Genomic DNA, 23,270 nt, shown 5'->3' with positions numbered 1-23,270 from the left:
TGCAGCACCCACAATGTCCAAATTTGCAGCAATAAACTCCCTCCAGTTGTGGCAGTGTCTATTTTTAGTTTGAGTTCAACCAGTAGCACTCAAGGAGAACATTTGAGAATTTTTCATACTTGTGATTTTTGTGTGCCATTACATTCACTCAGTAAGCTATTAGAAATGTTAGAGGCCATATTTCTGAGCCTGTTAGCTTTTAATGTGACTAACCTAAACATTTTAAAATATTGGAGTGACTGTAAGTACGTTTGATAATGCCAACCTCCTTGAGCCATGGTGTCACTTCAGGAGATAAATGTGTAAGCATGCAATTTGAATGTATTGATTCAAAATAAATTTGTCCAGTTGTATCTGTGTAGTGCAACAAACCAATAGTGTGGTGTTGAGATGGATGCCAGGCAATGCATATGTTTTTTCATTGCAGCATTCATAATTATTGGTTTGATGCAATTGTTTCTTTAACTGTGCTTTTTAAAAATGTATTAGCAAACAGAGACCCAATTGCAAAGATCCTGGGGCCAAGCTTTGCTACTGTGGAAGGAGAGGACAAATCAATGCTTCGTTTACTAGAAAAAGTGAAGAAGGGTGATGAAGAACCTGAGGCTGAAGCTCAGATGAAGTTGCTTCTGCTTCTGCAGCAGTTAGATATGCAACTTCTAAATACTTCTTTACAGAAAATTTCACAGTAAGTGTTGTTCATAAAAAGATCATTGTTGCAAATGTGACAGTTTAGAGATGAGATGGAATTTTCTGCTCTTGCTGATAGTGAGCTTGGAGCCAGGAAGACATGTAATTAATTGGGATGGTGACATACCTGAACTCGCTACATTCCTGCCTCCACCAAGAAAGTGTACAGTTAATTAATTAATGATCACTTGATAGCCTCATATGTCACCACTGGTATTAGCCCAGTAGCAGGTGGGCCTGTCACTACGCAATTTTCAAGGTGTGGAAAACTGCAGACGACTTGTTAGCACTAGGTAATGGATGGTGTGTTTCATTAAAGGCATTCAGTTCTTGATTGATACATTGGGAAGGTGCCTACTGTGAGTCAGTATCCAGTCCCCCAAACAAGCTGACAAACCACTCTAATCCTTACAAACCCTGTGATCCTTATTCCAGTAATTTCACAAACCTCCCCCCACAAAAAAGATTATTTATCTTTGGCCTGGAGTGCTGCATGATTCTGGGATGGGGTAGATGTCTTTGCTGCATCAGCCATAGTCTCTCCTGTGGTATTGCTGAACACGAGCTGTTAGATTCTAATCAAGATCCCACTAGGTCTTGATTCCAGGGAAGGCTCACTGGTGGTCTCACTGCTGCCTGGTTGGCCTGAGATTCAGTGAAAAGAGCCAACACTAGTGTCTTATTGGTTGTCAAGCTGCCAGGTGAGTCCTCTGACACTTTAGAAAGATAATGGTAATGTTTTCATAACATCTAACCAACAAGAATGTAAGCGTCCTAATTTGAACTATAAACCATATCCATGAATCTCATAACATTTTGGAAAACAGCTATAGCACTTATCTGATATTTTCCAGATGAAGCAACAATTTACCTACACTTCAATCAATTTAGTCTACTGTATTCACTGCTTGCAATGTGATCTCTTCGACATTGGGGAGATAAAACACAGACTGCATGATCACTTTACAGAATACTTGTGTTCTGTTTGTAAAAGTAGCCCACAGCTTCCAAATGCCTGCCACTTTAGCACACAGCTGTATTCCATATAACATTGAACAGTACAGCACAGTACAGACGCTTGGGCCCACAGTGTTGTGCCGACTTACTATCCTACTCAAAGATCAAACTACCCTGCATACCCTACATTTTACCATCATCCATGTGCCTATCTGAGAGTCGCTTAAGTGCCCCTAATGTATCTGACAGTGTTTCCCTGCCAGTGTTTCTGTCTTGGGCCCACTGTAGTACTCCAGCTGGGTGAAAAACACCTCATCTTCTGCCAGGGGATTTTATAGCCTTGAAGATTCAATATTATTTTCAACAAATTTAAAGCATGACGCCTCCATTCATGTCAATTTCCACACCAACCCCAACCCTGATGACTACATCACCCACCACGCCCCACCAATACACACCCCAAATCCTGTCATGAAATAGGTCATTTTCAGCACAGCCAATCCATTTTAAACTGCTCATAGCCCATATTCTCACATATATAGTTTTTTTTCTCTTCCCTGACATACTATGAACTATCCCTTAGCTTAACTTTCTCTCTCTCTCTCTGTCTCTCTATCTCTCTCTATTCCTCCCCCCACCCCCTCCCCCCCCCACCTCTCTGGGAGCTCACTCTATCTCTCTCAAGTCTCCCTCTCTGTCCTTTCTTTCAGAGGCTCCCTCTCCACTTATCCACTCACTGTCCCTCCCCCCAAGCTCCAAATCATCAGCATAACTACCAGCTTTTTCTAGCTGCTGTCAGTTATGAAGGGTCTAAGTCAGAAGTGCTTGCTATGTCATACTCCATCCCAAAAAATAGAAATAAGAGAAAAATATGGGGTCAACAGATGTGATAGGCAGGCCATGCAATGCAATTTATGAACTTCAAACCAGCAGACATGGGACTATAAAATTCTGCATGGCATCTTTTATATTTTCAAATGTTACATTAGAATCCTGTCCTAGCAGAACAGCCACTTAGGAAATTAGGAAGCATAGATGGAGGTTTTCATTTAAAGTTCTATGGCTTTCTTACTGCCCACAATAATACATTGCATTTATGTAGCATCATTAATGTGGTATAACATCTGAAGGCTCTTGAGAGATAAATTACGGAACGGAGGTTGACACCAAGCCCTAAAAAAAAATTATGCCAGGTGACCAAATGCTTGAATAAAGGGAATGTTTTGAAGAGTGCATTACAGGAGGAAAGGTTAGGAAAGTCAAATCCAGAATTTGAGACTAGGCAACTGAAGGCATTGCTGCCAACAGTAGTGGAGGTCAAATGTATCGAAGGAGAAAGTGGAATTTATTTTCAGAGAATGACACTTTCATATCTAACCTTAGTTCTAGTTAATTCTTTCTTTAGATAGGGCAGGAAATCCATCCATTGTGATGTCTTCCCTTTATGGGAACAATTTACCGTATTTTTTTCAAATTTCGTATGATATCACTTCATATCAGTTGTAAGCCTGTTACAAAGTTAGAAATTAAAATGTTTTTTTAATTTTAAAACTACTTAATGTCTGCAGAACCATGATTTATTATTACTTGATGTGGACAATCTGCATATTTACATTTTGGCACAATTTAGAAGGTTCTGGCACCACTTTACAGACCTTGAAAATATCTGGCTTGCCCAGGATACTTACGTGGGTATTTTTTCCAGATGTTACAGTAATATATTTTCTTCAAATAAAATGTTTGGTTCTGATTTAATACACAAAAAATAAACGCTGGAACCAACTGCATAAAGGAAATAGTTGAATAAACCAGAAGGTGATTTAATTATATTTTCATGCTTTTCTTTCTGTTCTTTTTTTAAAAGAGAAGTGCGGCTGAACCCTCAAGCTATAAAGAATGATGTGCAACTGCTCCAGTCCTTCTCTGGAGAAGGAGATCTGACTGTTTTAAAGTCGATCAACTACACATCAGGTACTTACTTGGAGAATTAACTCAAATAGAAATTGCCACATAAAGGGCTACGTATTGAATCATGAAAGTATTGCATTTTAAAAACATATTCGTTATCTTTGTATGATTATTTTCTTACAGAATATGAATTTTCTAATGGATGCAGAGCCCCACCATGGAGACAAGTATATGGAGATATTTGTTACCTGATTATTAATACTCATGATACTGAAACTTTGTATGTTACCTGTAACACAGCTGGAGTTTACCTGAATGGGGTGAGTACTTAAACTGAAATGAAACCTACTTTTGTGATTTTTAAAAAATTTATCACATAATTTAATTAACAGAGATAATGTATTATTATAATTTAAGAATACATTATTAATTATTTCATACTTCTTTGCCAGTTTTGTATTGTGTCTTAAACTTTTATTCTTTAGGGTCTGGTAAAGGATAGTGAAGATATTATTTATGACAGAAGTGGTGATATCTACAAGGATCTTATTACATTCCTTAAAGAAAAATCGCCAATATTTGCAGAAAATCTTAATCGGGTTCAACAGGTAAACAAAATTGAGAGTACTTTTCATGACAATGTCTGTCAGCCAGAAAGTCCAACATTGTATAATAAAGCTGTTTGAATTTTACATTGATATTGCAGTCTACATAATTTGCATTGGTTGGTCTGTAAATAATTATTGACTCAAGTATTGAATAAATAATTTATAATTGTACACATTTTTCTAATTCTCAATTTATCAAATTATGGTTTTTTAATATTATTTATGTGCAAGCACTTTTAAAAATTACTTTATTTAATGGTCAATGGAAAACAAGATAACTCTAAAAAGAATCAGCAAACATCAAACCTTGCCATGTCCAACAGATCGAAACTTTTAAGAAAAGTTTGCGCTGATCATGACATTTTTTATTTGAGGACCTTGCAGCCTTCAGAACGCAACAGTGAGTTCAGTTGTTTTAGAGCCTGACTACTTCCTTTCACGTCTTTTTCACAACCTACACAATCCAAGTCCTCTCATGCTCCTGAGATGCTGCTTGGCCTGCTGTGTTCATCCAGCTTCACACTTTGTGAAGCTCTCATGACATGGGTAGCTTTCAGTACAGCCAACCAATTTTCCCCATTATCAGCTTATTTTCCTCCCTGGCCAACTATCAACTTTACCTGCCTAACTTTCTTCCTCTCTGGGCTCTGCCTCCACCCATCCACTCACTCTTTTATCCCCTCTTGACCACCTGTCATCAGTATATACACCACTCTTTTTTCCCGGCTACTATCAGTTCTGATGAGAGGTCGCTAGATTTGAAATGTTAATCGTGCTTTCTCTCCACCGATGCTGCCAAGACTGTTGAGTTTCATCAGCAATTTCCGTTTCTCTTTCAGACCTTCTGCATCCACAGTTTGTCTTAATCCAACATTTCTTCTTCTATTCTTCATCCTAAATTTGGGGTGATTGTTGGAGGGCCATCCTTAATTAAGCATATTACACATGGATATTTATGTAGCTTCTTGTTCTTCTTGAATATTATGTTCAGGATCCAATCCTGTCATCATTCACACAATTCAGCATTGGCTATCAACTTGTATTGATTTATTTCAGTGTGTGCTATCAGTTTGTTTATTTTGTGTAAATGTTCAATGCATTCAGATACTAAACTTTTGTTTTTGTACTTTTGTAATCTTTTAACATCTAGTTGTAAACATTGATTGTATACTTAATTTTATTCTTGCTGTCTTTTCCTGCCATTCTATCTTCTACATATCTGATCATTTTAATAATTTTGCTCCCTTGCCTTCACTTTCGACCTTGTTTTTTTGCACCAACCCAAGCTTGATCCCTCATACCTATTGTTCAGATTAAAGTTCTGTCTACTTCTGTTCTTATGGGATTCACTAGAACACCAGTCCAAGCATAGTTCAGGTGTAGATTGTCCGAGTGGTATAACCCCCACTTACATCAGCACTGACATCAATGTCCCAAAAACTGGAACATCCTTCTACTCTAGACTCTGAGCCATATATTAATTTCACTGATCTTACGTGCTCTACACCACTTGCATGAGCCTTTAAAAATTAAGGACAGACTACTCTTGAGGGTCAGCTCATCAATTATTTGCCCAACTCCTCATACTCGTTAAACAGAAATCCCTTTCATTGTCTGACATTTACAATTGACACTTATGTGGACCATTCCTATTCAGCACTGAGCAAATCACCCAAGCCCTGGAACCGAGTGGAAACATAGCCTTCTCATTACATGCTCTTTTGACTGCACTGAACTGTGTGTGTCCCTCTTACCATACTATCTCCCATGACCATTACATTATAAACATCGGAAATAGAGCAGAAATAAACCATTTTCCCATCCCCACCTGTGCATGCTTTGCCATTTGATAAGATCACACTTAGGTGTTTGTCTTCAAATTAAATATTCCTTAATAATCCTGATCTATCCTTGCTTAACAAGAATCTTCCTACCTATGCCTTAAAAATGACAATGACCCTGCTTCCATTGCCTTCTGAAGCCAAGAGTTCCATAGTTGATCAGCCCTCTGAGAGGAGATTTTTCCTCATCTCTGTCCTAAAGAAATTGACATTTTGAAATAATGCCCCCTACTTTTGAACTGACTATCAAGGGGAAACATTCTTTCCATGTCCACCTCATGGAATCAGAATCTTGTACACTTGATCAAGTCAACTCTCACCTGTTTAAACTCAAATGGCAACAAGCCCAGCTTGTCCAACCTATTCTCACAAACACCTGTTCTTTCCAAATGTCAATCTAGTAAAAAAACAGAAGTCGCTGAAAGGATCAGCAGGTCTACCAGCATCTGTGGAGAGAAATCAGAATTGACATTTTGGGTAGAGTGTTCTGAGGGAGGGTCACTCGACCCGAAAGGTTAACTCTGATTTTCCTCCATAGATGCTGCCAGATCTGCTGAGCTTATCCAGCAATTTCTGTTTTGTTTCTGATTTACGGTATCTGCAGTTCTTTCAGTTTTTATCAATCTGGTAAATATCCTCTGAACCTCCTCCAATGGACTTACATTCTTACTTAAATGAGACTAGAACTGCATACGGTATTTAAGATGTGATTGCACCAAGATTCTGTAGAAGTGAAATATAATATTGTTATTTTCAAGGTTCAATTCCATTTGTAATAAAGAATAGTATCCCACTGGACTTGCTTACATGTTGTATCTGCATACTAACATTTTTTGACTCATACACCAGAACACCTTGACACTTAGGCACCTCAGAATTGTGCAGACCATTTCTATTTACATAGTACTATGCTTTTTCATTTTTCTGCCAAGGTGAACAATTTCCTATTTTCCCATATTATACTCCATCTACCAGATTATTGGCCACACTGTTAACCTGCCTACGTCTGTTTGCAATTTCCTTTTGCCTTATTCACAGCATACATTCCTGCCTATCTTCGTGCCACCTGCAAATTTAACTGCCATGCCTTCACACTGCACTTTGAAGTTATTAATGTAATATGTAAATGATTGAAGCACCCAAACATACCTCTGAAAACAAAAACAGAAAATACTGGGAAAACTGAGCAGATCTGGCAACGTTTGTGAAGTGAATGCAGAATTAATGTTTCAAGTCTAGTGACCCTTCTTCAGAAATAATTGTAGCTAGGAAAAGGTTGGTGAAATATGCTGAAGATGGGTTGGGGGAGGAGCAAGAGTAAATGACAAGTGGAGTTAAAGCCCAGAGAGAGAAGAACAACAGCTGGAAAAACATAGGAATGGGTAATGTTCAGCGTTGGGGAATTAATAGCAGTTAATTGGGACAGTTGACAGCTGACTATGTGGTGGATGGTTTTGATTGCAGCTCATGTGATGACAATGCCTAGTGCGTGGGAGTTAAGGTAAGGATATTGGAGAAGATGCTCAGGCCCTAAAAGTATTGAATTTGATATTGAGTACCAAGGCTACATGGTCCCAGTGTGGAAAATGGGATTACATTCTTCCAGCTTGCTCTGAGCTTCACTGGAATACTGCAGCAAACCCAAGACAGAGATGTTGGCCAGTGAACACATTGGTGTGTTGAAGTGGCATACAGCAGAAAGTGCAGGTTTATTTTTGTGGACAGAATGTAGGTGTTCTGCAAAATGGCTGTCCAGTCTGCTTTTTGTCTCCCCAGTGTAGGGACCCCACACTGTGCAGAAAGTACGGTAGACTAGATTCAGTGAAGTGCAAGTAAATCACTGCTTCACCTGGAAGGTGTCTCTGGGGCCTTGGATAGTAAGAAGGGAGGAAGTAAGTGGGCAGGTTTTACACCTTCTGCGATTGCATGGGTATGTGCCATTAGGCTGGGGGAGGTGTTTGGACTGGAGGAGGAGTGGACCAGGGTATCCTTGGAGGGAACAGTCCCTGTGCAAGGCTGACAAGGGAAGGGAGGGAAATATGTAACTCATGGTGGCATACTGCAGAAGGAGGTGGAAATTATGGCTAATGATCCTTCGGATGTTGATGCTGGTGGTTGGTAAGTGAGGACCATGGGATCCTATTGCTCTTGTGGGAGGTCAGAGAAGGTTGAGGAAGAAAGTGGACATTTTGGAGGCCTCTTTGTAGAAGTTGGCATCATCAGAACTGATTTTATGCAAAGGGAGAAACTGACAGAGTGGAATATAGTCATTACAGGAAACAGGGTGTGAGATATAGTCAAGGTAACTATGGGAGTTGGTGAGGCACAGTCCATTCTTGAGGAAGGGTCACCGGACCCAAAATGTAAACTCTGTTTTTTCCTTCACACATACTGCCAGACCTGCTGAGCTTTTCCAGCAACTTTGTTTTTGTTCCTGATATAAAGCATCAGCAGTTCTTTTGGTTTTTGTGGGAGTATGTGCGTACATAATGAATATTGTTGGATTCAGATGGTCACAGTCTACAATCAGATAAAGATCCATTTATACATACTGTTTTCTTCCAGTCAGGCAATCTTCCAAGCATGCCACTTTGTTGTCCCTTAAAACTGTATACTTCTAATTTCCACAGTAGCCTCTGTGGCATCTTTGCAAATGCCTTCTAGAAACCCAAATTTAGTATATCTACAGGCTCTCTTTAGCAACAATCCATTTTACTCTTTCAAAGCACTTGAATAAATTGGTTAAAAGTGATTTCCCTCTGTACAATCTATGCTGAGTCCTCCTGATTACTTTGATCCTTTTTCTAAGTGAGCAGGTATAATCTCTTCAATTGATTCTAACAATTTCCCCATGCCAGATGTAAGGCTAACTGGACTATAGTTTCTTGTTGTCTGCTTCATTTCCTTCTTGAATAGAGGGGCTTTATTTGCTACTTTCCAGTTTGATGAAACCTTGTTTGTGCTTAGGGAATTTTGGAAAAATAATACCAGTACATCATCTACTTGATTAGAAACTTCTTTTAAGACGTTAAGGTGAAATCCAACTAGATCCAAAGCCTTGGTTTGTTTGCTCAGTTCTGCTTCCTGTGTGATTGTAATCTTGCTGAGTTTTTCTGTCTTCCTTCCACCTTCAATTTGCAGCTATTACCAGAATGTACTTTTGTTCATTCTCTTTATTGAAGAAAGAAGCAAAATAGTTATTCTTTTTATTGTGCATTTCCTTATTATTTAATACTATGTCCCTATGCTCTTTTTCTAGAGTATCAACAACTTTCTTTAATTACTCTTTTCGTTTTTAAATTTCTGTAGATACTCTTATTATCTGTTTTTACAACCTAACTCTCTTCCTGTAATGCTCTAGTTTCTTCCCTCTGATTAAATTTTAAGTCATTCCTTGCCGCTCTTTATATTGTGACCAATCATCTGGTCTGCCAGTCACCTTTGTGCAGTTAGAGAAACTTCAAAACAAAACTTGTAACTTCTTTGCTTAACCACAGGTGATTGGTTCTCCTTTTTTATAATTTGTCTTTGCAGCATGAACAGACATATTCTGAGTATTCTCAAATATCCTCCTAATTGCCTGCTACTGTGTCTCTGTTAATCTTATTCTGCAGCCTGGTATGGCAGATCTAGCGTAACTATCATGCCACATAGTTGTCCTTATTTTGAATTAAAATATTAGCCCATGACCTAATCTTTTTCCTTTCACTCTGGATGTAGAATTAAATCAAATTGTGATCTCTGCCGAGGATCACCTTAATTCTGAGGTTCTTAATTGATCCTGTCACCTTATATTATAGCAAGTCTAACATAACCTGCTGTCTGGTCAGTTGTAAATGTGCTGCTCTAAGAAACTGTCTTAAAAACATTGTAAGAAATCAGCATCCTGGCCACTTTTGACATCTAATTTTTCTACTTTATATGTAGATTAATCACTGTAATTACTGTCATAACTTTATCTCAAACACCCAGTATTTCTTTTTGTATACTTTGCCCCACATTGTGATTACTATTTGGAGGCTTGTAGTGACTACCGTAAGTGACTTATTTCCTACTACTCCTCGTTTCCACTGCAAGGACCACAGCTCTATATTTTTGTGTCATTAAAAACTGGACTGCAATGAGAAAGAACTGTTTTTAAAAAAGAAGGGCTTACCAGGATCACAGATAACAACACAATGTGGAGCTGGAGGAGCACAGCAGTCCAGGCAGCATCAGGCAGGGAGAGTTGAAATGGTTCTTGACAGGAAAGTGTTGTCGTTTGTCACAAACAGAACGCCTGCTATAAAATAAGGGCTTTAGTTAATGTTAATAACACCTTACAATTGTGAAACATTTCAACTCCCACCTCCCACTCCTTGGGGGAAAAAAGTCCTTCCTGGGCCTCCTCCAGTGTCACAATGACACCACCCGCAAACTGGAGGAGCAGCACCTCATTTTCCACTTGGGAGCCTACAGCCCAATGGTCTCAATGTGGACCTTACCAGTTCCAAAATCTCCCAACCCCTAGCCTCATCCCATGACCAACACTCCCTCTCATCCCCACCTCCTTGACGTAACACAACCTGTCCATCTTCTCTTTCTCCTATCCACTCCTCCCTCCTCACTGACCAATCCACACCACTCCTACCTGCACTCACCTATCACCATCTCACCTACCTCCCCCAGCCCCACCTCTCGTCTCTGTATTTATTTCGGAGTTCCATTCCCCCTCCCCCATTTCTGAAGACGGGTCCCGACCCGAAATGGCAACTTTCCTGCTCCTCTGATGTCGCTTAGCCTGCTGTGCTCCTCCAGTTCCACACTATGTTTATCTCTGACTCTAGCATCGGCAGTTCTTACAATCTCTTTACCAGGATCACTGCATAATTTCGGAATGAAGAATTTGCTACCTGTTCGGAATTCTGGTTTTGTGCCTGTGGCTTCCTGCAATGTTCAGATGATCAGGAGCTAAGGTGCTATATAGAAGCAAAGCTGACTGGTTCTCAGCTAAATCAGCAAGCCGGAACTGGAAGCAAGTTAACACACACACACATACAAACAAAGAAGTGTGTGCATTTGTTCTCCCCTACAGAAGCTGTCTGTTCTCCGTAGTGAAACATTTAGTTTAAACCTGAAGAAAAACAGTTATCTTCTCTGCAGCAGTTGCCATGAGCTGTGACTTCTAAATCAGAAACATTTTCCAGGTGAATCAGTCACTTTGTACTTCTCATAAACTAGTGGAGGCTTCCAGAACAAGACAGCTGAACACCAAAGGCCTGACTAATCAAAGAAGGATCATCTACTTATTGGGATAGTGAAGCACAGACCACTGAACTGACTTTAAAGTTAATTTCTGGCAATAATCTGTTTGTGTGTGTGTGGGAACTTATTAAAAGATAAGGGTTTTAGTTAATGTTATCTGGTTTACGATGTGTCACTTTCAACTTTTGTTCTTTCTTTCTACCTTGTTCTTTAGATTCTCTACCTAGGTACTTGTACCTAAGAATGCGCCTTGTATGGTGACATTATACACTTTTCACTGTACTCCTGTACTTCAGTGCATGTGACAGTAAAATCAAATCAATGGTTTGTATCTGCTTACCCATTGCAGTAGTATAATTGCTTATGATAAATAATACTACTGCAGGAAACTGGTGTGTGCTTTCTTTCAACCTTTGTCTGAACGTCCTATAAATTAGAGTACAGTGCATACTTCTTAAAAAATTGACATTTGTTATGACTCCAGGAAAAGCTGGGCTTGATTTACAGTGCACTAGTCCAGTGAATGTAACAAAATTTGAGATCTTGTGGTCTAGAATGAGACAATAGGATTTGAATGTAATTTGGTAAATAATGCAGGTGAAAGAAAGCATGAGACTGTATACAGTATTTAAGGCATGGCATTGGAAACAACACAGGATTTCTTGCAGGTGGCCGAATTGACTCTGGCAATCTTAAATTAAACTTCAAAACCAAGGTTGATTGACTTGGTGGGTAAACTACAGCGGACAGTTTCTGACTGAAGTGAAAGAACAGAATTAATTGAGGTACACAGAAGGCACCATCTTAGGAACTTGGGTTTAGAGGAAGTACAAAGGAGGCCTAGTATTTCAGGTAGTGAAATGTTAGAATTGGGTGATATTCAGTTACAGTTAAAACTCCTTGAGTAAAAGGAGGGAATGAAAAACTGGAGATAGAATTCCAAAAGGCAAAAAAAAAGGAAATGGAAATAGGATTAGGAAGACAAGAAATGGAAATGAAAAGAAATTATAATTAGAAGCACAAGTTAAAGTTAAAGGGAGAGACCAATAGAATAAGCTAAAACTGATGCTGTTGGAGGAGGAGGTATCAGATACTAATGCATACACTGGTGCGGAGAATCTGAGTCACAACTTGATGTCCAGTGAGGAAATGTTTAAGTTTGCCTTGACCCTGCTAAAATTTAAGGCAAAGACTGCACAGGATTCTTAGATAACAAGATGTGCAGCTGGATGAACACAGCAGACCAAGCAGCATCAGAGGAGCAGGAAGGCTGACTATTCAGGCTTAGTTTTCATGTCTTTTGAGAAAATAGCTAAGTAAACGAATTGGGCAAAAGAGGACTTGACTTTGCCTATCCATAATAAATGGACAGGGAAAGCACAGGAAATTTATATTTCGCTGTCAGAAAATGTTTCTTGTGACTATAATGCAGTGAAGTGAACAAGTCTATTGGCTGCATATGACTTAGGCATATAAACAAAGTTTCCGGAGTTTAAGGGAGTAGCCTGGACAAATTTAGTTTGAATGTGAGAGGGTTAAACAAAGTAATTTTGACCAGTGGATAGAGCATTAGAAGCTGAAACTAAGTATGAAATTCTTAGAGAGGTTATTCTCTTAGAGGAATTTCTAACCTATAATAAGAACCCATTTTTGATTGTAGTTGCTAGATGGGCAGCAATAATGGCTGATGATTGAGTTAATCCATAAAATTGAACATTTTTTCTGTGACCCTCATAAATTTAAAAGGGAGAAATTGTTTATCCATCCAAATGTCTTTTAAACAGTGTAATTGCAACCACGTCCGCCACTTCATCAGGAAGTTCATTCTACATGCAAACCACCCTTTGTGTAAAAAATGTGCCTCTTATGTTTTTTTTAAAATCTCACTCCTGCCTCCTTAAAAATGTGCCCCCTTGTCTTGAAATTCCTAATCTTAGGGAAAAGAAAACTACCATCAACTCTATCTATACCTGTCATTATTTTATAAACTTCTATCAGGTCACCTCTCAACCTCCTAAGCTCCAGTGAAAAAAGTCCCAGCCTGTCCAGCCTTTCCTTATTACTTAAACCTTCCATACCTGGAAACTTCCTGGTATAGCTCTTCTGAAACTTCTCCAGCTTGATAACACCCTTCCTATAACTGGGCATCCAGAATGGGACACAGTATTCCAGAAGTGGCCTCACCAATGTCTTGTACAACCTCAACATATTATCCCAACTCTTATACTCAAAGGACTGAGCAATGAATGCAAGCATGCCAAATGCTTTTTTAATCGTCCTGTCTGTATGTGAGGTAAACTTTAAAGAATTATATACATGTACCCCTAGGTTCCTCTGTTCTACAACACTACCCAAGGACTTGCCATTAATTATATAAGCCCTACCCTTATTTGTTGTACCAAAATGCAATAACTTGCATTTACCCAATTTAACTACATCTGCCATTTTTTTCAGCCCATTGACCCATTTGATCAAGATCCCTTTGTAATCTTAGAAACCCTTCTGCATTGCATATAATGCCACCAGTTCATAACTGAGACTTGCTACTTGAGTTTTTACAAAAATGAATAAATTTTCTCTTGCAGTATATGTATTCCTAAAGTGAATTGATATGTTGAATGTGTCCTTTTTTTCAACCTTATGGTTGTAACATCTGTGTACTTGAAAACCAAGTTACCACTTTAGTTATGACACTTTATTGGTAAATGGCCAAACAATTATTTGTTAAATTTGGATAAAGTAAATATGATCTGAAATAAAAATGGTAAATTCTGTAAATTTGCAGTAAGCTGTTAACATTAAAAGTCAAGAGAGCAGTTAATGTGTCTCATAGATAAGATGAGTGCAGTGAAGCATAAAAGGAGATGCAATGTTGGGGCTAGGGCATCAGGGCCTTAGAAAAAATGTACTGAATATCATCAAAAACATACTGGCCATTTATTGCTATTTGTTAGATCTTCCTGATTGCCGTTTGGCTGTGTTTGCTTATCACTCAACTATCACACATTTAAACTCTTTGTTATGTGTTTTGGTTTGTCATTTCTATTTTTATAATCAATATGCTATTAATTTAGCTTTCACTTGTCAGTGATGATTGATTTTGGTGAAGCATTTTAAATATATTTTTCTTGTTAACATTGATAGGTGTTTAGATAATGTGTAATCTGTACTGAGCCAAACAATTTGTGTTTTCCATATTGCTGAAATCAAAAGAGAACTTGCATTTATATTGCACATTCTGGAACATTTGAAGTCTACGGAACTTTTAAGTTGCAAAAACTCACATTCTATTTTCCTAATGCAGAGCATCACTAAATGACATGCATTTTTGAATACCAACTGTTATTCATTAATGTAGTAAGTATTGTATGAATGCTTGTAAACTGAAGCGAAAAAAATACACAATCCTACGGACAAGAAAATTTCACTTTTGCTATTAGTCTGAACTGAGATCATTTTATGTGCACTGTGGCTCATGCATAAGGAATAACCACTTTGTAGAAATATTTGTTGAACAGTCTGTGCAACCACATCCCACCATGAATCATCATGATCAGTATTGAAAAGGGGGGAGAAGATTTTTAAGAAGTTAACATTCTACCATTTTTTATTTTGCTGCACTTGTTGCTGTTCAAGTCCATAGCTAGCTGTGATACTAATCAGGTGTAGTCATTTGCTCTTTAAAAAATGAAATGTTCTAATGTTAGTTCAGTGTTGCAGTTACTACATTCAGCTTTCTGGATTCTCTCAATGGCAATTATGTTCATTTAGTAGACATTGAATTAGTGAAATGCTTATTTTGCATCAAGTTCAGAATTTATATTTTGTTAAATTGGATTGTACCTTTAGTTTAAAAAAAAGATATATTTCTACTCCTTGTCGAATGGAAAAACTTATTTCTGATTACTTTAGGCATACGTCAGAACTGGGAAATGTATCCGTATTTAGATGTCCTTACAAGTGTTGGCTATAGACTCCAATACACTCAAGCAATGTGTTATGCTTTAATTGGAGGCGATCCCGCACTCCAACTGAACTACTGATGGTGCATTCCAGCCTTATTTCTAATTACATTAACGTTGATTTATTTTCACATGTACAAAAATACAGAGAAAAGCTTTGTTTATGAGTGGTACAGACAGATCACAGCAAGAAAGGATGTGCAGATCAAAAAGACTTAGAGGCATATAGGTTAAATTGCAGGTTACATTGTTTGAGGTTTCAGTCCATTCAACAGTCTGATAACAGCCGAATAGAAGCTGTTCCTGAACCTGCTTATGTGAGAGTTCAGGCTTCTGTATATTCTGCCTGACAGAAGAGGTTGTAGGAGGTCATTACCAGAGTGCGATGGGTCTTTGAGGTAGGCCACCTTTCTGCAGCAGCAAGCTGTGTAAATAGTCCTTGGATGGAAGGTTAGCTTCCAAGATAATCTGGGCTGTGCACATCACCTTCTGTACTTTCTTACAGTCCTTGGCACAGCAGCCACCATAATTATGCACCTGGACAGTATGCTTTCAATGGTGCATCTGTAAAATTTGGTGAGGAACCTAATGGACATTCTAAATTTCCTGTGCAGTTGGTGTATGGGCACCAATGTCTAAAATGGCAGCGTGCAGTTCCATGCATATATTCAGTAGTAGACACCTGAATGTACTAGACCTAGTTCTCTAGGCACAATCTGTGCATGGAAGCAGCCAGATGATCATGTACCAGAGGCAGCAGTGGTGCAAATGAGGAAAAAGTGATGAGATGTCCTGGGCAAATAAGGCAGCGTGGATTCCATACAAGGTTAATTGTGTGGGGGTTGGTTGGGTAAGAGTATATCAGGAAAGATGTTTCATGGAATACTGAGAATGGTAGACTGAATGTTGATGGAAGGTGTGTGCAGTAACTGAAGTGATAGGTAGAAGTTGGTGGCACTAAACCTCAGAGTAGAAAAAGTCACTGACTCTTTTCCTACACTGCTGGATGTTCTTCTGGACTGTGGATATCATACTGACCCAGGTGGAAACCTTGGACAAGGCTTGCATTATCTTATGTCATGGTCTTCTCTTCCAGTCATGGGGAAAAAGACAGCCCTTCTGTTCACCGCTCTGTATGCCAAACCTCAGGCTTCCATTGGCAAAGTGGAATGCCAGTCTCCCTTTGTCCATCATGTCTGGATATAATGACAGGAACAGCTCTGGATTAACAGCACTTGACCTGGTACACAACTATATTTTCAATATGGCATCAGGGCAAGGCCTGGCAGTGTGAGTATTTCTGCCTACAGTTATAGGGGTGAATATCTTAGGCCATAGTGGCATAGTGCATCGATAATGAGGCAAGTGGAGGATGATAGTGTGCAAAATCTCACTGAATCTTAAGGAGAGGAACCCTCCATAAAACTGCCAAAATTGACACTTTTTAGTGGCCAGTGTGGGGGATTGTTGTGCACAAGAAACCGTGCATTCATCTGAAGCAAAAGCTCTGGCGTATATTTCCTTGACTGAATTAGGCCATCATCATATATCCAGGAAAATATATTTACTTATTAGATCTCATATTTTTCAATGAGAGTCCAAGTCACCTGATGGATTCCTGGTGACCTTTATTTTCAATTTACAGCTCAGTTACAGCATACAGCAAAAAGGCACAAAAGACATGAAGGCATACACAAAGCTTTTAAAATGTTGACTTACGCATTTTAGTTTAAAGCACACACTCCCCTCTTTGATTACAATTGGTCAGCGGAGTCAAGTTGCCTCTATGTAATTGGCTCTTGTACAGCATCTTCACTGAGATGGACAGGCTCATGGCCCAATCACGGTTCTTCAAGATGTACTCTCTTTCTCCTTGAACATTTGTCAAAGCTGCCAATTAATTAGAAATTTACCAGTTCCAACAAAGTTGTGTGGTTTTCGCCTTAATGTTCAATCCACACTCCTCTATGCAATGATAAGTGTGGTGTGTGGTGGCGGGGGTGCATTTTTACTGTATGAAACTGGTTTGATTTTTTAGTGATTTTTTTAGTATAATACAGATTAATTAAATAATTCAGGAGGAACAACTAATCTACTATGTACATTGCAGCTATTGTCAAATGTTATTGTCTTGTGTTAGCTGTAAACTGTCATTATCTATGGCTTACAGAATGCTATTGTTTGAACAAAGAAAATTACAGCACAGGAACAGGCCCTTCAGCCCCCAAAGCCTGCATCGATCCAGATACTCTATTTAAACCTATCACCTATTTTCCAAGGATCTGTATCCCTCTGCTCCCTGCCCATTCATGTATCTGTCTAGATACATCTTAAATGATGCTATTCTTCCTGCCTCTACCACCTCTACTGGTAAAGCATTCCAGGCACCCAACACCCTCTGCGTAAAGAACTTTCCACGCATATTTCCCTTAAACTTTTCCCGTCTCACATTGAAATCGTGACCCCTAGTAATTGAGTCCCCTGCTATTGGGAGAAAGCTTCTTGCTATCCACCCTGTCTATATGTATGATGATTTTGTAGACCTCAGTCAGGTCCCCCCTCAACCTCCGTCTTTCCAATGTAAATAATCCTAATCTACTCAACCTGTCTTTATAGCTAGCGCTCTCCATACCAGGCAACATCTTGGTGAACCTCCTCTGCACATTCTCCAAAGCATCCACATCTTTTTGGTAATGTGGCGACCAGAACTGTACACAGTATTACAAATATGGTTCAACACAAGTCCTGTACAACTGTAATATGACCTGCCAACTCCTGTACTCAATATCCTGTCCGATGAATGAAAACACGCCGTATGCCTTCTTAACCACTCTAGCGACCTGTGTTGCCACCTTCAGGGTACAATGGACCTGAACACCCAGATCTTTCTGTGCATCAAGTAAATATTATCATCTATATCTTTGTATGCATCATCTGTGACCTTAAGAAATATTGCTGATAGCATTAGCCACTTTGTGACCTGTAGTTATGGACAGGCTTAACAGCCATCTGTGCTACTCAGTTATGGGCAGGGCAGCCATAAAACCTATGATGTTATATTAGACATAACATTAACTTCCATTTATATATATATATATATATAAATTTATTATGGTTACAGCGAGTGTTTCAATGCTAGATGATGGGCGGAGGATGACTGTTGGGATTTGTCCCATAATTTAAGCTCAGATTTTTGCCTTGTAGAGCCTCTCCTTCATGTAGAAAATGCTGAAGGTCTGCAATAAGTCTCACCCCTGTAACTGTGATATTTGCAAGGGCAGGTTTGTGGATGTCCCAGATTTCACAGTAATGAACAGCCGTATCTCATTTAGATTGGTGTTTAATATTCCAGTTGTCTGTAACCTGAAGTGCAGAGAGCAGACCCGGTAAAAACAGATCTGTTTCAATGACCCTATTTCACACAGCCAGGATATCCCTTGGAAAAGCTGGGGTACCCTGCAGATTTGATCCTGTGACAATCTGGGATGAAGGGATATCAGTTACTCTTGGGGGTTGCAGATTCCTTTGTTGGAGGTGTTCAGGTGATCAGGTACAGATGGCATTGGCGTAGACAATAGTAAGATAATAGATATAGTCAAAGTAAGGGAGAAAGAAAGAAAGTCTAAAACAGAATGTGCATGTATGGTAATGCACAGAGTGTAGTAAGTAAGGTTTGGGAGTTACTGATACAAGTTTCAATATGGAATTATAATGTAGTGATGACAGAAATCAGGTGCCAGGAAGGGCAAGAGTAAAATATTCCTGGGTGTAAGTCATTCGGGAAAAATAGGAAAGGAGGACAGTGGTATTGGTTGCAATGCTGAAGAAAGGGGATGTTGTGGAGGATTCAAGAACACAGACAATTTGGCTAGAGGTACGAGTAAAATGATGCTAGTACATTGTTTGGTGTAGGCAACAGACCACTGACTAATGGAAAAGGTGTAAAGGAATGAATTTTCAGGGAAAATATAGAGAATTAGCTGCAACGTAGAGCAGTTATAACGGGGAATTACAATAAGCCAAATATAGACTGGAGTGCTGGTGGTGTAAGGAACAGTGAGGGGCAAATATTCCTGGATTGTATTAAGAAGAGTTTCCTACATTTATCCAGTCCAAAAAGGAAGGATGTAACTTTGGACCTCGTCCAAGTAAATGAGGTGGGCCAAGTGGATTAAGTGTCAGTGGGGGAACATTTTAGGAGGCAATAATCATTATAAGGTTGAGTTGGTGTTCGAGAATGATTTGCAACAATCCAGAAGACAAAAAATCTTTGAAACTTTGGAACTTTGATAAAAGACTAGCACCTATTATGAAAGAAAATCCCAAAGTCTTCTCTCGGCATATAAACAATAACAGTGGTTAATGGAGGAGTAGGGCTAATCAGACACTCGAAAGGAAATTTACAAATGTAGGTGGGGGCATGGCCAAGGTATTAAGTAAACAATTTGCATCTATCTTTACAAAAGAGGAGGATGCTGCCCAGGCCATGGTGACAGAGGAAGAAAACTCTTCCACTATAAGGGAACAAAATTCGTAATGAAATCATCTTGGTTAGGTTGCTTGCTCTTAAAGTAAACAAGATACTCTTTGGTTCCTGTCTGGTAACAGTTCTTTATCTATAACAGGACATTACTCCCAAGTTCACACACTTTAATTTGAATGCTAATCTCTTGGTTGGGACCTTTATTGAAAGCCTTGTGAAAGTCCAAGTAAACTACATCCACTGATTCCCTTTTAATCAGCCTACTAGTTACATCCTTGAAAATCCAGGAGATTTTACAAATCCATGCTGACTGTCTGATCTTGTCATTGTTTTTCTTGTGGTATGTTTTAAATCTTTTGATGTGGAGATGCCAATGTTGGACTGGGGTGGATAAGGTCAGAAGTCACATGACACCAGGTTACAGTCCAACAGGTTTATTTGAAATTACAAGCTTTTGGAGTGCTACTTCTTTGTCAGGTAAAGTGAAGAAATGCACACATGATCCGAATTTCCCCAACACCATTTCCCTACTAATATTGATTTCCTTCAGTCCCTCCCTTTCACTAGATCCTGTGTTTCCCAACATTTTTGAGATGCTATTTGTGTCATCTTTTGTGAAGACAGAACCAAAATACATTCTTTGGTCTTTCATCTCTTGTTCCCCATTATAACTTCACCTGTTGCTGACTGTAAGGGACCTACGTTTGTTTTCACTCATCTTTATTTTTTCACATACCTATAAATGCTGTTACAATCAGCTTGTTTGTTCCCTGCAAGCTTACTCTTATATCGTATTTTCTTCCTCTCAATTAATCCTTTGCTGAAATTTATAATTTCAGCCAATTCTGAAGTCTGCTACTTTTTTTTTGGTCAATTTGTATGCCCTGTACTTGGATCTAATGCACTAGACTAATTTCCCTTGTTAGCCATGGTCAGACCACCTTCCCCGCTTTATTTTGTGTTAGGATAGAAATAAATAATTGTTGCAGTTCTGTGTACTCTTTAAATATTTGTCATTGCTCATCCACCATCATTCTTCTTAAGTAATGTTTCTCAATTCATTATAACCAGCTTGCACCTAATACTATAGATTCCTTCATTTAGATAGTTGATTCTGAGACTATCTCCTTTTCCACCATAATTTAGAATTCTATCATATTATGGTCACTCTTCCCAAAGGGGCCTCACACACTTATACTTCCAATTCTTCCTTTCTCAATTCACAATACCTAGTCTGGTTGATTCATCAATGTATTGATCTTGAAAGTCATTTTGTAACCACTGCAGACATTCCTCCTGCACAGAAAAAGCTGAAAGAACTGTGGATGCTGAAAATCAGAAACAAAATCAGAAGTTGCTGGAATCGCTGAACAGACCTGGCAGCATCTGTGCAGAGAAATCAGAGTTAATGTTTCAGGTCCAGTGACCCTTCCTTAGAACCTTTCAGTCCTAAATATTAGCAGTTTAATATATGGAAGCGTGATGTCATGCACTTTAGTAGGAAGAATCAAAATGTAGACTGTTATTTGAATGAAGAGTTACTTTTAAAAATGCACTACTCTGAGAGATCTGGACATTCTTGTGCAGGAAATACAAAAGGTTAGCACGTAGATGCAGCAAGTAATTAAGAAGGCAAACAGAATTTTGGCCTTTATTGCTATGGGGTTGAAGTTTAAAAATGGGGAAGCATTATTATAATTCTACAACTGGTTGGTGAGTCTGTACCTGGAGTACTGTGTATAGTTTTGGTCCCTACACATAAGAAACAAAGTACTGGCATTAGAAGTACTATGCAAGAGATTCGCTCAGCTGATTTCAGGGATGAAAGATTTGACGTCGAAAGAAAAGGTAAACAGGTTATGCCTTTATTCATTAGTTTAGAAGAATGAGGGATGATCTTATTGAAACAAACAAGATTCTGAGAGGGCTTTACAGATTAGCCGTTGAGACGATGCTTCCACTTGTGTAGGAATCTCAGGCTGTGTTACGTATGTAGAATAATTCTGACATTTAAGAAAGATTAGTTCAGGGTTGTTTTTCTTGCAGAGCGATATTACCGCAGTGGTGTCAGAATATCTGTTCCATAAATAGTAGGTAAAACACTTTTTTGAGCTCCCTGTCTGTTATTTTAAAGTAAAGGAAGGAAGCATGAGTGGGTGGAGTCATGCTCACACAAATACAGGGCTTTCGTTTTGCTTTTAGTTAGTACTTTGAGTTGGCAGTTAAAGCTGATAGATACAGCTCTCTCTGCTACTAGATTAAATAGTATGTCATATTGTTAAGCATTTCAGTGGAGTTAAAAGTTATGGCAGTCCCTTTTTTGGTTTACATTTTAGCTGTGTTGTAAGAATAACGTGTTTTGCTTAAAGCCTGGTGTTGGATGAATCAAGTCTCATCTGGAACACAAGTCATTACACTTGCTTTTAACTAAAAGATAGGGTTTAGACTAACTCCTTGATATAATTTGGGGGGGTTTGTTCTGGTCCATAGCAAATTGGGGGCTCTTGTCAGGATCACAATCTCTAATTCTAGGTTGGATTATTGGATTCAAAGTGGTGAGTGTCGGTGTTTTTTTTTACGGTGTCACATTCAGTTGGTTTAAATAAGGTGTGACTTGTTGAATATAGCTCTTTTGGTGGCTAAGAATTTCCTGGATATGGAAGAAATCACTTAGGGTGGTTAATAGAAGATGAGTAAGGGAAAGCTTTTAGAATTGGCAGACAAGTTGAAGTTGAGGTTGCATGTGTCCGTGAGGAAAGAGGAGATAATTGCACTAAAGGTCAGCATTTACAATTGCCAGGAATACAATTAGAATCATGGAAATAGCTAAAATTCCATTGCAAATGAAGCAGCTTGAATTAAAGGCAAAAGAAAAAGAAAGAATTAGCCTCACAGAAGAAAGGGGTAAAGAGAGAACTTCTGAACTTTGGAAATTGGAGCTGAAAAGTATAAGTTGACTTGAATTGACAGAGGTAAAGGTAAAAACTGGAAGTGGTGATGAAGATACTGATGACTGCCTGGCAGGGATATGTTTAAATATGTCTAAGCTTTTGGCAAAAGGATGTAGAATCCTTTTCATATCATTAGAGAAAGTGGCTAGACAATTGAAATAGCCAGTTGTGTATTCAAACAAAGTTGGTAAGTAGAGCTACTGAGGACTTTGCATCACAATCAGAGGACATACCTGTGGAGTATGTATGATGAGGTAAAAAATGCCATCTTAAGTGCATATGAACCTGTGCCAGAAGCCTTTGGACAACGTTTTAGAAATCTAATGAGGGAAACTGGTCACACATACATAGAATTTGAAGAGATCAAACGAAGTAATTTTGATTGGTGGATAAAGGCATTGTAAATAGATCAAACATATGCCACTCTTAGAGCGGCCGTTATTTGGAGGAGTTCAACAATTCACTTTCTGAAATAGTGATAACTCAATGGGAAGATCAGAGAGTTAAAACTGCAAGATTAGCAGCAAAAATGGAAGATAATTATGAGTTAGTTCATAAACCAAACTTCCAATGTCAATTTCAATCTGAGGGATAGAAACTGGAGAAAAGAGAAATCCTAGGTGGTA

The 23,270-nt window shown here is 38.7% G+C and overlaps 1 protein-coding gene across 3 annotated transcripts in view; it reads left to right on the top strand.

The window, feature by feature from the left end:
- The window catches only part of odad2 (outer dynein arm docking complex subunit 2), a 354,164-nt gene that overhangs the window by 44,513 nt on the left and 286,381 nt on the right, over positions 1–23,270 (top strand). For all 3 annotated transcript variants that reach the window (XR_009443219.1, XM_048560000.2, XM_048559992.2), the window contains exons 4-7: positions 490–688; positions 3,512–3,618; positions 3,739–3,875; positions 4,041–4,163. Coding sequence is in view for 2 of the 3 variants with exons in the window: in XM_048560000.2 (XP_048415957.1) it covers positions 490–688; positions 3,512–3,618; positions 3,739–3,875; positions 4,041–4,163 (566 nt within the window). In the remaining variant the exon portion in view is untranslated. The remainder of the gene's footprint in view (positions 1–489; positions 689–3,511; positions 3,619–3,738; positions 3,876–4,040; positions 4,164–23,270) is intronic.

This window comes from Stegostoma tigrinum, chromosome 2 (genome assembly GCF_030684315.1).
Source record: "Stegostoma tigrinum isolate sSteTig4 chromosome 2, sSteTig4.hap1, whole genome shotgun sequence".
Classification (NCBI taxonomy): Eukaryota; Metazoa; Chordata; class Chondrichthyes; order Orectolobiformes; family Stegostomatidae; genus Stegostoma; species Stegostoma tigrinum.
Note: the sequence above shows the minus strand (reverse complement) of the source record. Positions and strands in the feature narration are given on the sequence as shown.